Here is a 13,297-nt window from a genome sequence, read left to right as displayed (position 1 = left end):
TGAACTTTTTTTAAGAAAAAGTTATCCTGAGAAACATGAAAACTTATTTGACATTACTATATTTTTAAATTATAAACTATCTTTTGAAGAAGCATCTTTGTGACACAGTTAGTAGGGTGGTAATCAATTCTGCACTGCTACACAATCTTCAGATTGCAACATATAGGCCTTACGATAGTAAACAGAATAATGACAAAAAATAATAGCAGAGTGTCTATAGTTCTACCACTCTGGATAACTATTTCTTGGCTAACTATAATCTCGATTGCTTTAAAAATTCGTTCAGTTTTGTTTAGTGAGACAAGCACTCCACAGTGAATGCAAACTAATAAAATGTAAATGAAAAAGAATATTTGTCACTTTAAAAGACACCCATTTCTCAGTTTAGCCTAATTTATAGCAATGGTTAAAGAAAAATAAAAATATTCATTGACAGATGTGCTAATCATTTTCTCCCAGTAACTAAGCCACATATTTATAACGAAGTTTTTAGAACAAATTTCTAGAATACACTCAGGCTCTGAAGATGAAATATGCATCTCCTTTCCAACTAGCCCTCAGAGTGTTTTATTCATTTTTGAACACGAGAACACTATTTACACCGAAAAAACATGTCTAGTTAGCTTCAAATGCCATGTGTAAAAAGATGTAACAGAGAAGTTCTATGTCTGAATTAAAAACACCATTGGAATCACTGGCAAAGTCCAAAATGAAAAACAGGTCTCTGAAATGCCCAGAGCCAGCTGCTACTGTCCAGAATCCAGCTCTTTCCAACAAAGCAGCAGATCTGCATGAGCCACAGCTTAAATGAGAGTGTCATCTCCTAAGGCAAAGATTTTCTGTACAGAGCCAGACAGTAACTATTTTAGACCTTCACTGGCCTTATAGTCTCTGTAGCAACCACTTATCTCTCTGCCTTGTAGCAAGCCACAGACAATACGTAAACAAAATGTGGCTATTAAGTCAGTATAACTTTAATTTCGTATAGTTTTCATGTCACATATTTCTCTTTTGATAGTTTTCAACCATTCAAAAATGTAAAAGTCATTGCTAGATCACAGGTCGTACAAAAACAGGTAACCGTTTCTGCCCTGCTGCATTTCATCCACGGGCCATAGTTTGCCACGCTGGCCTAGGACCCAGTTTTCCTTCGGCCTGCTCCTATTCCTTTCCCCTCCATTTACATAAACCTACAAATTATGTGCTTCCCCCTTTAGCAAAGCATTTCTTTTGCTTCTCTAAGTCACTGATACCCAGTCTCTGTTTCCTTCCCATAGCTCCCAAAAGTCCAAAAGAATAATTACCAGGTCAGGAAAGACAAGGAAACAGCCCGAAGAAAGGGCAGAAGCCCCTCTCCTACTGCATTCCAGCCATGTGAGCTTCTGTAGGTTATGTACAAATCTTCATTTCATCACATATTTTTATAAGGTTTATGGTACCCAGCGACCTGAAAGTAATAGTGAAGGTGCCACTTTATACTGAGTAAGGCAGGTAGAGGTGGAAATATAATCTGTGGAGAAGAGTTGCCAACTGCAGTTCAGAAACAAGGTCTTGCTTGATGTTTCGTAAGTTGTTAGGTCAAGGTAGTGTATGGGTCCCCAATTAGAGAAATGAAGCTTCAGCGGATTTAGCTAAAATCTTGGGAAACAGAGCAATAAGCACTCTCATTGACTGCATGCTATTTTTCATAATTCTCAGAGTAGGCCAAAAACTCAACAAACAAAAACTGAGAATCTCTTTGTGGCAAAAGAACAGGGTAGACAATGAAGAGCATAAAAACGAATAAAACTCAGTTTTTCGCTTTAAATAATTCATAATTTATTAAACATAAACACCTATAATACAAAGCGGGTATGACTTATATAAACCAACTATATTAAGAAGTTAAAAAGAAAAAGAACCAAACAAAAGATAGTAAAGGGAAGAATTTCTTAGCAGTTAGATTTAAACAATGAATAGGATTTAAAAAGAAAAACAGGAAAACACGGAAATTTGAGAGCACTATTCATGTACATATCTAGGATTGTATAATAAAACATAAATTCTCAATTCTTCTAGACATTACTAAATTGTTTTTAAAGACATTGTGCTTCCGACAACAGTTTGAGTTCCCGTCTTCACATTTGCTACGATTACAGTTTATTTTTAAAATACTTTCTTCTGTATGATGGATAGAAAGGGGTAGCTCAATTTAATTTTGATTTCTTAGCCTCACATTCTCAGGAGTTGTTTCATATGTCTCTTTTCGCTGTATGAAATAAAAGTCATGGTCTGTTTAAGGATAATACATCGTTCCCTGTGGGAGCCCAGAGCACAGAAAGTGCACAGAGGACAAGCCCCCTCTCTTCCTTCCAGCGGTTTCTCCAGGACCTTGCTCTTTCCCTCTCTGCCCCATAAATTGCTAGTTTACATCAGTAGATAGGGACAAACCTTTCCTTGCTTCCTTGAATGTACCACAGTAAATTAAAGAGTTTATAAATGAACATGGTTGAAAAATACCAGTCTTGACAGAAACATCTGGAACATTTCCTTTGCTTTTGCCCAAAACTTGGTTTCTCCCCAATTTATATCACAGAATAGTCAAGGTGCCTCAGAAAACACACAAGTTTTAGTCCAGATCTGCAGACTTGATTGCAAAGACTTGGCTGGAATACATCCCCCTCCTTCTCCCATCTAGAATGTAGAAAGTACAGGAAAGATAAATCAGGGTATGAACATGATTTATTGACACTGATTAGTAGGATTCTACCTGCGAAAGCTCCCATGAGGATATAACTTTCAGGTACCATTTCCATAAATGATTCCATGAGAAAATGGTTATTTTTAACCAAAATCTTACTTAGATTCTTTTCATGCTAAGAATAAAGTGGCAACCAAAAAGGAATCAACGCAGAACATAGAACTCTCAGTAAATGTAACAAAAAAGCATTTTTTTCAAATCTGTTCAACAAAGCACCAAAGCTAAGAAAAACTATATTCCAAAAATTGATGAATGTGATTCAAACAGCACATTCTCTACTACAGAGGAATAAAGGAAAATCACTATAAATGTTTCTTTTCAAGAAAGATATGCTATTATCATTCCAGTAACACCATAATGCCACATTGTCTCAGATACACATAGATTTGTCTAATCCAGTGATTCTCAACCCTGGGCAATTTTGTCCCTCTGAGGATATTTGGCCATTTTTTGTTCTTATATATGCAAGAGAGTATTACTGGCATCTAGTGCACAGAGGCCAAGGATACTGCTAAACATCCTACAAGGCACAGGATAGCCCCCTACAGCAAAGAAGTATCTGGCTCAAAATGTCAATAGGGCCAAAAAATTCTGATCTAATCCCTTTCTTCCTTGCTAGCTGAGACATAATGTCAAACATAAGGGGTTAGAGATGATAAACACTCTTCTTAAAGACCTCCTATTAAATGAGAACATAGACTCCTTAAAAAGAGCTTGATATTTATATAGATTAATACATTTCCATTTAGTAATTTTCAGTTGTAATATTTAAGGGATAAAAGAGACCAAAGTCCATGATTCTGGCCACATTATCAAGCAGTGTACCTTCAACATCTATTAGCTTACTGCATAACCTATAAGAACATCTACCTACACAGAAGTTTGTAATCAAACTGGCTGCTGCTGGCTCCCCCTATTACAAATTAGTATTTTCCCACATTTAGGCCATAACTGAATTCTCCATGCCCACCTATCAAAAGTGAAAATCCTCAGATTTCAACAGTGAATTTTATGTGTTCTTTTTCTGAGGAAAACATTCATATCTGAAATTCCCTTTCTCTGATGTTACAATCATTTAAAAGTTTACCATCCAGTTCTATGAAATTTAAAAGCCAGAGTGAGAAAGGAAGTCAATTTTGACTATAAACTTAAAGGCCTCTACAAAAGGGATGGCTTCTATGAAAAGTAAGGTGTGTTGGAAATGAAGTTGAATAAAATATACAAAGGCCAAAAAGGCCCCTCTAAATGTAACAAACCCCTTAGAGGTTATTTTATTTCCCAATAAAATTATCTTTGGGTGTTTCAACAAAGAAAGACATTTTTCTGGGGAAGATTTGTTGTTTGTTTTGTTTTTTTTTTTAATGTCTCCATTTCCAAGTCTGCTGAAGGCATTTCCTTGTCTATTTTCTAAATATTACACTAAAAGAAATACTTGAAAATTATGAAAAAGTTTAGTTCAAATTTAGAGGAATCACACAGGTTCAGAAATTTGTCTTTAAATCATCACAAATACCTGCCATAAAGAAAAGCATCCTGTAACACAGAAATCCATCTAATGCTGAAGTTCCTCAAGCAAACAAAGCAAGCACTGTTCTGTTTGGCAAGAATGTAGAAAGATGGGCAGTGTAGCCCGTTGAAGTTTCCTGAGACACTTAAAAATGAAGACAAAACCATTGCTATATGGATTATCTGTACTCTACACCAAATGTCAACCTTCTGAATATAACCCTGAAATAGGAATTTCTGTTTTTAGGCTTAAGTTAAATTCAAGCAGAAAACTTACCAAGGGGGGGAAGGAATTTCTGTTTTTAGGCTTAAGTTAAATTCAAGCAGAAAAACATCCTATTAACTTACCAAGGGGGGGAAGGGGAAGTTACCCAAATGATCTTAACTAAAAAAAAAAAAAAAAAAAACAAAAAAAGATACATCAGGAAAGGTTATTTAAATGCAAGATCCAGTTTCAGAGAGTTGAACACAAAAGTGGAAATCTCCAAGGATTTCTCATGTGTGTCAAATGGTAGCAAAGCCTGCTTAGACAAACGTGGGGAGACTCTCTTTAATCTGGCTAAATGTAAAAAGTTTTGTTTTACATGAACTTGACTAGACTATTCGTTGCAGTTCCAGCTTCTGAAAACAAGAAACAGCACCAAGCTTAAGAAACGGATAACTAAGGGGAGAAGCTGCGTGTCCACAGCTTCCCCTCCAAATCCCAAAGGAGGAAAGCAACCGCCTGGAGATATTAGGTAGCCAGGCAGCCTTACTGAAAACAACTAAGGTTTTTGAGCGTTGGTTTTGGCAAGAGGTAAGTGTTACCGGCTGCTTCCTGGGGTGCTGGAAGGAATGTGTCACCATTAATCAAAAAGTACACTGAGCCCCGTGTTTAGGTCACAGAGGGAGTACTGCCTCGACCATCACGGACAAATCCATGCCAACTCCCACAAAGAAAAAGAATGGAAAAGTTGCAGGAAAGGTGTTGGTGGTGCCCAGTGACCTGCAAGACCAAAAGGAAATCCCAACTTGTTCTGAAGGGAATTTCGGGCGCGCGCAGAACACGGAGAACTCCAAGAGCCCTCGAGGGCGGGTGCCCCCACGCTTCCCCTTGGACCAGCACCGCCCGACCGAAACTCTGGGGAAGACCTCAGCCATTCTGGGAGGGGAGGGAGCGGCCCCCACCTACACACCTGGCCAGCCCCGCGAAGGGCTGGTGGATGAATGAACTGCCCAGCAGCCGAGCCTCGCGGAACAGCGGCGGGCCGCGGGGGTGCTCACCTGTGGGGATGCTAGAGGGCTTCTCCGAGTCCGTTCCTAGGCAGGGACTCCAGGGGTGGAGGACGAGAGCCAGGAGCAGCAAAAGGGGCATCACCATGCACCACCCCATCTTCGGCCCGTCGAGGGCCCGCGCCGGCTCCGGCGCCCCCACTGCCCTGCAGCGGCGCACTTCTCGCGAGAGCGTAGAATCCCCGGTCCGCCCGGGGCTGGGGACAGCTGGCGGGAACGAACGCGCGAGGTGCGGTTGCCGTGGCGGGCAGCCCCGGAGGCGCGGAGAAGCGGCTGGAGTCAGACCGTCGGCGGAGGCGCGGAGCGGCAAGCGCCCCCGGCGCCGCGGGCGACTTATAGGCTCCCCGAGGGGGAGGCGACGGGGCGGGCCGCGCCCCGGCTATTGGCCGCCGTCTGACCCGCCGCTGCTGCGTGCGCCGGTGCGGTCGCCTCCGCTCGCCTTCCCGGGCCCCACGTCTGGATCGTTTGCTCAACTCGGACACTATTTAAGGAGCTGTCTGCGGCTACGTGTAGAGACTCACGCAGCGCTTTTGGCTGCAGCAGGGAAGCGTCTGCTTAGGTTTGGGAGTGGGAGTGGGCCTGGGAGAGGGAGGAGGAGCCGCCGAGAGTCTGGCTGGAGGGCGGCGCTGCCCTGTCTGTTCCTGTCTGCTGCTTCAGCACCAGAAGCTTCCACAGCAGCCTCGAAGGGTGATAATTTGTTCTTCTCTGGACTTGGATACAACGCCTCCCCCCGCCCCCAGTCAGAAGTGACGGCAGATCCTCAGCAATCTTGGCTGGAAGGGACCTCGCCAGCCTCTAAGCCGTGGAAATGGATCACCCTCCATTAATTCATCGCCCTGTAAAAGAAAGGCCATGTTTTTGTTGTACTCTGTAAACCGAAAGGTTTTATTGTCCAGTGAACATTTCTTCCTCCACCGCTTGTGCCAGAAGAGCCTTAGACTCTTTCCAATAATGAGTCTTGTAAATCCTGCGGAATCGGAGCCCAGAGTGTGTAATCTGGGACTGTGCTTTACAAGATCTTCCTCCAGTCCACATGGAAAATTACTCCCAAACATGTAGTCGGAGGGATCCCTCGGTTCTTTGGCAGGTCCCCCACTGCTTCTAGTTTTGCTAATGTCTAAGCAAATTCCTTCTATATATATATAATATATATATAGAAGGAATATATATATATAAAATATATATATATAAAATACATATATATTTTCTCACATTTTAGCTGGCCCAGGATTTAATCTGTTGGAAAGAGCAGGGGCAAAAGCACAAATTAGGAGAAAGCTTGACAATTTTGCCTCATACATTTCATGACACGAGCTGTCTTATAGGAGAAGGAGTATCAGACTGGTAGCATTTTGGAATCTTTTGCCTAACATCTTCATGAAATGGAAAAAAAGAAATAGATCCGAGCCAACATTCATTTTAACTCTGAAACTTTGAAATCAAAAAAAAAAAAAAATAGTTGGAAGAGATATGTTCCCGTATGATCACATATTGTCTAAAATTACCATGATGTTACAATAAGATGAGCACTACGGAAGCAATAAAAACAGGTGAAAAACCTGCAAAGAAATATTGCCTAGGATGTGACATTTTAGAAAAAATTGTTTCCTGTGTCCCAAACTAAGCCAGTTATTACTGTGTTTTAAAGGTTTTGTCTCAGTTTTTTTAAGAGAAGAGGAAAATTGGAGAAAGTTCAGGGAAGAGTAACAATTAAAGAAATGGAAAGTATGACCTGTGTGAAAAATGAAATAAGGTTTATTTAGTCTGAAGAAGAAAAAGCTAAGAGATGGATTCTTTAATAACATCCTTCCATGTGTGACAAGCCCAGCTTCATAAAAGGAGGCAGAAAGCAAACAGCATCAATCCTCAGAGTCCAAGGACTCTGCTAGGAATGGTTAGTCTTTTGGCTAAGTGTCAAACTTCAGATTTCAAAACCTATCTCTACCAAACTTTTGAACTTGACTTCTTGCATCCCTCGATCTCCAGTATCTTCAAGAACTTGCATATCTAGAACCTGGCTTTCTGCTCTCCCATGCCTTCTCTTGCCTCCGTACACAGGTACAGCCTCTCTGCATCACCTTTATGTGTGTTTAAACTGCAAGGTCTGCCAGTAATTGCAGATACTGTGTTATTCCTACTTTTCTGTTAGAGTCACTACATCAGAACTGTAAGGCTTGTATAAAGCAAGTGTTTCTTTAGGATCATCAAAACAGCCAGACACTTCTATAGCCAGTCTGAAAAAGCCCCAATTCTGCAACCAAATCCTTCTTGGCTTCTTATATTTCCAGATGTCTGCTGAACACTTCTACTTGGATATTCCACTGGCACAAACGCAACATGTCTTTAACTCAGCAAATCCAGATCCCACTCAGAGCTTCCTCATCTCTGTTAATGATACCACTACTGCTCTCTAACTCCTATGGCCTCAGACATTTTTTTACTTCCCTCTTCCTGCACCCCCTACCTGCCAACTCACAGAGCTAGACTCCAAATCCTGTCATTTTTTCCCTTCACGTTTTCTCTCCATCAATTCCTTTCCATTCATACTGCCACCTCACTAACTAATGCACTCCTGAATATACCCTAATAGTGCTGTTTTAACCGTGTCCTAACTGGCCACCCTACCTGTGGAATTTCCCTGCCCCCAATATAATGCCACTGTATACCACAGATATAGATTAATCATACTCAGATATCCTTTTAATTAGTTCATCCCCAAACTTACAGATTTTATAACAAACTTGGGAACAATCCAAATTCCTTAGCCCAGAATTCAAATTCCTTCATATCAAACTAAACCACTTCTCCTGTACTTTATACCCAGCCAACTTGGTTTGCTTTATTATCTCCTAAAGCAGACCGAATTCATTGTCACTTTTATTCTCTACAGTTTAGGTAGGAATCACTATCTTCATTTGGGTTTCTCTGGAGGCCAACCCTGAGCCAAGATTCAATGACCAGCAGTTTGTCGGGAGTTTTAAGAAAACAAGGTAGGTGAGGCTAAAGTGACAAAGGAAAAGGAAGACAGCCAGTAATGGGTGCATTTTAAAATCTACCACAGTATGTGACTGGAGCTTAATCCCACAGAATTGGTGTATAATACACCACTAAGAAATATCCTGGCAAAGGGGCAAAAGAAGTGAGCAATATGTAACCCCAACACCCATCAGTCATTGATTTAAGGGCTGAGGTATACTCATTAATTCCCAGGCATTCCAGCCTGCTAGGTTCAAAGGCATAGCAGCCCTCCAATAATGATACAGATCTTGACTGTAAGAAGTCAGGGTAGCATGCTCAGAAATGGTAAAGAAATATGAGGAGAAACAAGAAGCAGCATCGGCTCAGCCACAATGACTTTATTCATGTTATCCCTCTATCTAAAGAAGGGATAACAAAATTCTCTTGCCTCCTTCATTGGACTAACTTCGATCTGGCTCAGGTGCCACTTCGTACAGGCACTGGAGTACCTTGCCCTACCTCAGGCTGAGTTAGGTGCCCCTGTTCCATGCTCTCCTTAAGCAAACCTTTCTCATTTGTGACAGGTTTTTGCTGTTGTTGTTAGACAATTTGTTTATTGAGTGCAGGATCCAATTCCTTTTCACTGTTTGATACTAAGTAACTAGAACATAGTAGCATGTATTCATTCATTCATTTGTTCATTCAAAAAACATTCCAAGCTACTATATCTAAGTTTCTGTTCCAGATATTAGTAGAAACAAATAAATCAGTGAAGAAAAAAAAAACAATAATCTCTATCTTTATGAAACTTTTTTTCACATGAAGAAAGAACTTTCGGGTGAAGAAAAAGATAATGGTAATAAGTGGCACAGACAAAGTAAAGCAGGAATGGTAACTAGAAAGGACCAAAAAGGAGGGGGTAGGCCGAAACTTTAATAGGGTGTCCTGGAAAGTCCTCACTGAGTAGATGATAGTTTAAGCAAAGACCTGAAAGTGATGAGAGAAAGAGGTGGCCATACTGTATGGGGGAATTGTGGTCTAGGCAGAAGAAACAGGAAGTGCAAAGACTAAGGCTGTAACGCATCTGGAGTGTCATAAGAAGGCAAGAGGGTGACAGGCATTCAGTGACTGTGGGTAAGAATAGTAGGAGATGAAGCCTGAGAGGTAACAAGTAGGGCAGAGGCCAGCAGATAAACAGATAGTGTGATAAGTGTAAAACCTGGTAACAACTTTGTCTTAGATTCTGAATGAATTGAAGAGTCCTTTGGATAATTATAAGCAGAGCAGTGACATGATCTGAAGTAGGGTTTAAAAAGGATCCTAGTGTCCAGCTGCCGGGTTAGATGAAGACTCAGCAAGGGAGGTGGAGAAAATGAAACACAAAGCCTGAAGACCAACTTGTCAGCTAATGCAGTGATCCAGGAGAGAGATGATGGTGGCTTTAACCAACTTTGTAGCAGTAAATGAGAGTTGACTTCTAGATAGTTTTTGAATGGAAAGCAGACAAAATTTGACAGTTTGAATGTGGGTGTAAGAGAGAAAAAGGAATCAGAGACTATTTATTCAGTGAATATTTGTTGAGTGAATAAGAAGTAAAGATTTGAGAACACACGTAATAACGCTGTGGGTGGAGAGAGAAGGGGAAGTTAATGAAAAGATGAGGAGGAAAAACCACCAAGAGCTGAAACTCAGAGAAACCAGACCCTTTTGGGGAGGGAGGAAAAAGGAGTTAGCAAAGGAGACTGATAAACTCAGACAAACAGGGAAAATATCTACAGAAGAGAGATTTGGGAAATAGGAGGAAGCCTGAGAGGAGGTCATTGATTTTAGCACTGGGGACACAAGTTCAAGATAAAAATTTTAGATGAGACCAGAAACCACAGTGAACATAAGATATCAACTGGAGACGAGTGCATAGAGGACACCATTCAGCAGAGCAGTTATGCTATGACTCTTCAGTCTAAATCAAGTCCCTCCTACAGATGTCAGGGGTGGCCTCTCTAATTTTAGGGTGATTAATTTGCCATAAAGCTAAAGCTGTGCTTTATATTTGAGAGGTTTGTAGCATACTCCATGGGCCCCAGCAGTTTTCTTTTTAAATTCTTTAAGCTACAATTTGACAGGAATGATTTAGCAGGTCACTTTTTCAAGGTTGGACATCCTTTCAAACAAAACCAATATGAGAAAATAAAGTGAACTGCTTAACACATGATAAGTAAAATAAGTTTCTTCACCCAATAAAAACAGTTATTTATCACAGAGGAAATGAGTATGAGTTATCTTCTGAAGTGTTTTACTGCTTTGATTTTTTATTTGTCTTCAGGAAAGGATAAGGACACTTTATTTATAAATCCTAGTTCTCATTCAACACTTCCAGCCAGAGTATCACTTTTTTAACCTTGATTATATGTTTTAGTCATCTTAGCCTGCTTAGATGGAATCTTCCCTGGGTAGATAAGAGTTGTGAAACCCTTGTATTTAGCAAAATGAGGTCAGATGTAAAACTAAATTCAGCCAAATTCAAAGTAACAAGAGCAGGCAAGAATAGCGAAGAGTGCCAGAGAACACACAAGTATTTTGAAGATGATTCTAGCAGATGTTTTCTGAGTAGTTGAAATGATTGGGACAGAGCTGTCTGGGCCATGAGTCACCCTACAGGGTCAGCAATCATTTGTGGCATTCACATTCGGTCTCCCAAATGTGTTTGACCAAAGTTCCATGCTATGACATATTTGTTGGCACAGCTAACACCAGAATGACATTAATGATGATGAACCACAATATATTGACATTTTCTTGTTCAACAGTAGTTTTTAATAATTTTTTTTATGGCTCTGTCATTATAGTCCCTCATTCTCCTGCTTCAGGAGAATGCTGTTAATATGATTCTCAAGACCATCTCTTTTCTCTGGAATCTGTTCCGCCCAGAGGTAGATTTGCCCTGGAACTAATAAAGTTTAAATGTCAGTGCCCCTCACTTGCAAGAGTCCCTGTAGGGGTAGGAGTGGGTGGGAGTTGTACAATATACTAGATTGGGAAAGAAGCCAGATTGTAATCAGGAGCAATCACTAACAAAGCATTTCTCAGAGGCTGCCTGTGGAGATCTTAGAAAAAAAGAGCCTGAGCTCCAAAGATCTAGTAAATTATTAGCTTTTCTTTTTTATCATAAATAAATACTTCTTTATCTTATGTTTATAACTCTTATAATTTTTTTCTTAAAGATCTTTAAGTTAGTATAGGCTTTAGACCCCTATTAAACTTGATTGGCTCCTTGTCCTACCTCTAGAATCTAGAACCACTTTTTTTTGTAAGTATTGAGAATATAAGGAGTCTATGAGCAATAATTCCGGGCTAAGTATGGAATTGGACCTTCATGAATCAGCTCTGCTTGTATGCTGTCCTCAGTTTTTAATAATGGTATTGTGGGTAGGGAAACTGCGGCCTCAAGGCCACCTGTGGGCCCCTCAACCAAATCCAAACTTCACTGAACAAATCCCTTCATTCAAAGGATTCGTTCTGTAAAATTTGGAAGGCAGTTGTGCTTACCACTATACCACCAATGCCACTGGGCAATTGTTCTGTAAAATATATATTCAGTCAAAAGGTCACACTCAAGGATCCAGAAGGCCACATAATGGCTCCAAGGCCACAGGTTACCCATCCCCTCTCCTTATCTTCTCATAAGCCTCCAGAGAATGGAGTTTTGCAGCTTCCCCAAACCTCCGAACTTCCTCTAGGCCTCTTGATTCTGCTATCTTACCACTTGCTCTTGAATGTTTCCTTACATGCCCTGCCATGTGGCTGATCTACTGGCTCTGGTCATCCCTAGAATTTGTTATGATACATTGATTCTGGTGTTTGATTCAACTAGAATACTTTGATTTAAATAATTGTATTAAAATTCCACTTGGTGAGATCTCCAAGGATGATAACTTGACTGAAGCATAGCCTGAGAAAATATAGAGATCTACTATGCAATAAAAACAAATGTCAATAACTCTATCAGATATTATAAAAAGGTATAAATAATACAAGATGTTGTAAAAAGAACAGATAAGATAAAATAATAGAAAATTATACATCTTTGGTCTTAAGGAAGTGGTTATTATTCAGAAATAAGCCAAAGAAGTGTGACTACTATTCTTAATCTGTCTTTTCTGAAATCTGGGAAATATATTCTGTGTCATACACTAAAGGAAATATTTTTGCAATAGAATCGAAAGCAAGGAGAATTTACTTTAAAGGGTGTGCCAGTAGAGAAAAGCATGGAATTGGCCAACATGCCATGCTATGCCTAGTCTGAACACAGCACCTCAGAATTTTAAGTGTTGTCTTCTTTAAAGTATTTTTCATTACAGGTTTCCAAAAAGGATGGTTTGCATCAGGTATAATTTTCTGTATTATAGGCACAGATCACAATGCACAGAGCCCCTTCAACCTTTTTGAAGATTGCCATAATGATCATGTAGCCCATTTACTGGTGCATGTGAAATGTTCAGTGAACTCTCTGCAGACATCGTATTTTGTAAAATTCCTTGACGTTAACATCACACCACTCTGGTATTGAAAGGTAGCCATTTTGTGACTGCCCTCTAATTTATCTTTTACTTCAATCATAGTGTTTTTCTTAATTACTGCTGTAGTGTTATTTTTTTAATGTGTGTGGGCCCTCTTATTTTTTCAGCTGTTAATATTTTTTCTTAAAATTGCAATTTAGAGATTATTAACACCAGTTTTATCACAAAGTAAAGATACTATATAAGTGGAAAGGATTATCAGTATTTACCAACAAAAATTTTTTTCAGGTATATACTATGAAAG

General features: G+C 40.0%; 1 protein-coding gene across 1 annotated transcript in view; it reads right to left on the bottom strand.

Annotated features, from left to right (window-relative positions):
* The window catches only part of PLOD2 (procollagen-lysine, 2-oxoglutarate 5-dioxygenase 2), a gene marked incomplete at its 3' end in the record, with an annotated part of 111,076 nt that extends 105,458 nt beyond the window's left edge, over positions 1 to 5,618 (bottom strand). The window contains exon 1 of the mRNA XM_012646093.1: positions 5,510 to 5,618. Within this exon, the coding sequence (XP_012501547.1) occupies positions 5,510 to 5,618 (109 nt within the window). The remainder of the gene's footprint in view (positions 1 to 5,509) is intronic.
* Between the last annotated feature and the right edge of the window lie 7,679 nt (positions 5,619 to 13,297).

The sequence above is a fragment of the Propithecus coquereli genome, unplaced genomic scaffold (assembly GCF_000956105.1).
Source record: "Propithecus coquereli isolate 6110/MARCELLA unplaced genomic scaffold, Pcoq_1.0 Scaffold240, whole genome shotgun sequence".
Taxonomy (NCBI): domain Eukaryota; kingdom Metazoa; phylum Chordata; class Mammalia; order Primates; family Indriidae; genus Propithecus; species Propithecus coquereli.
The sequence above is the reverse complement of the archived record's forward strand: the minus strand, read 5'-3'. Positions and strand labels throughout refer to the sequence as shown.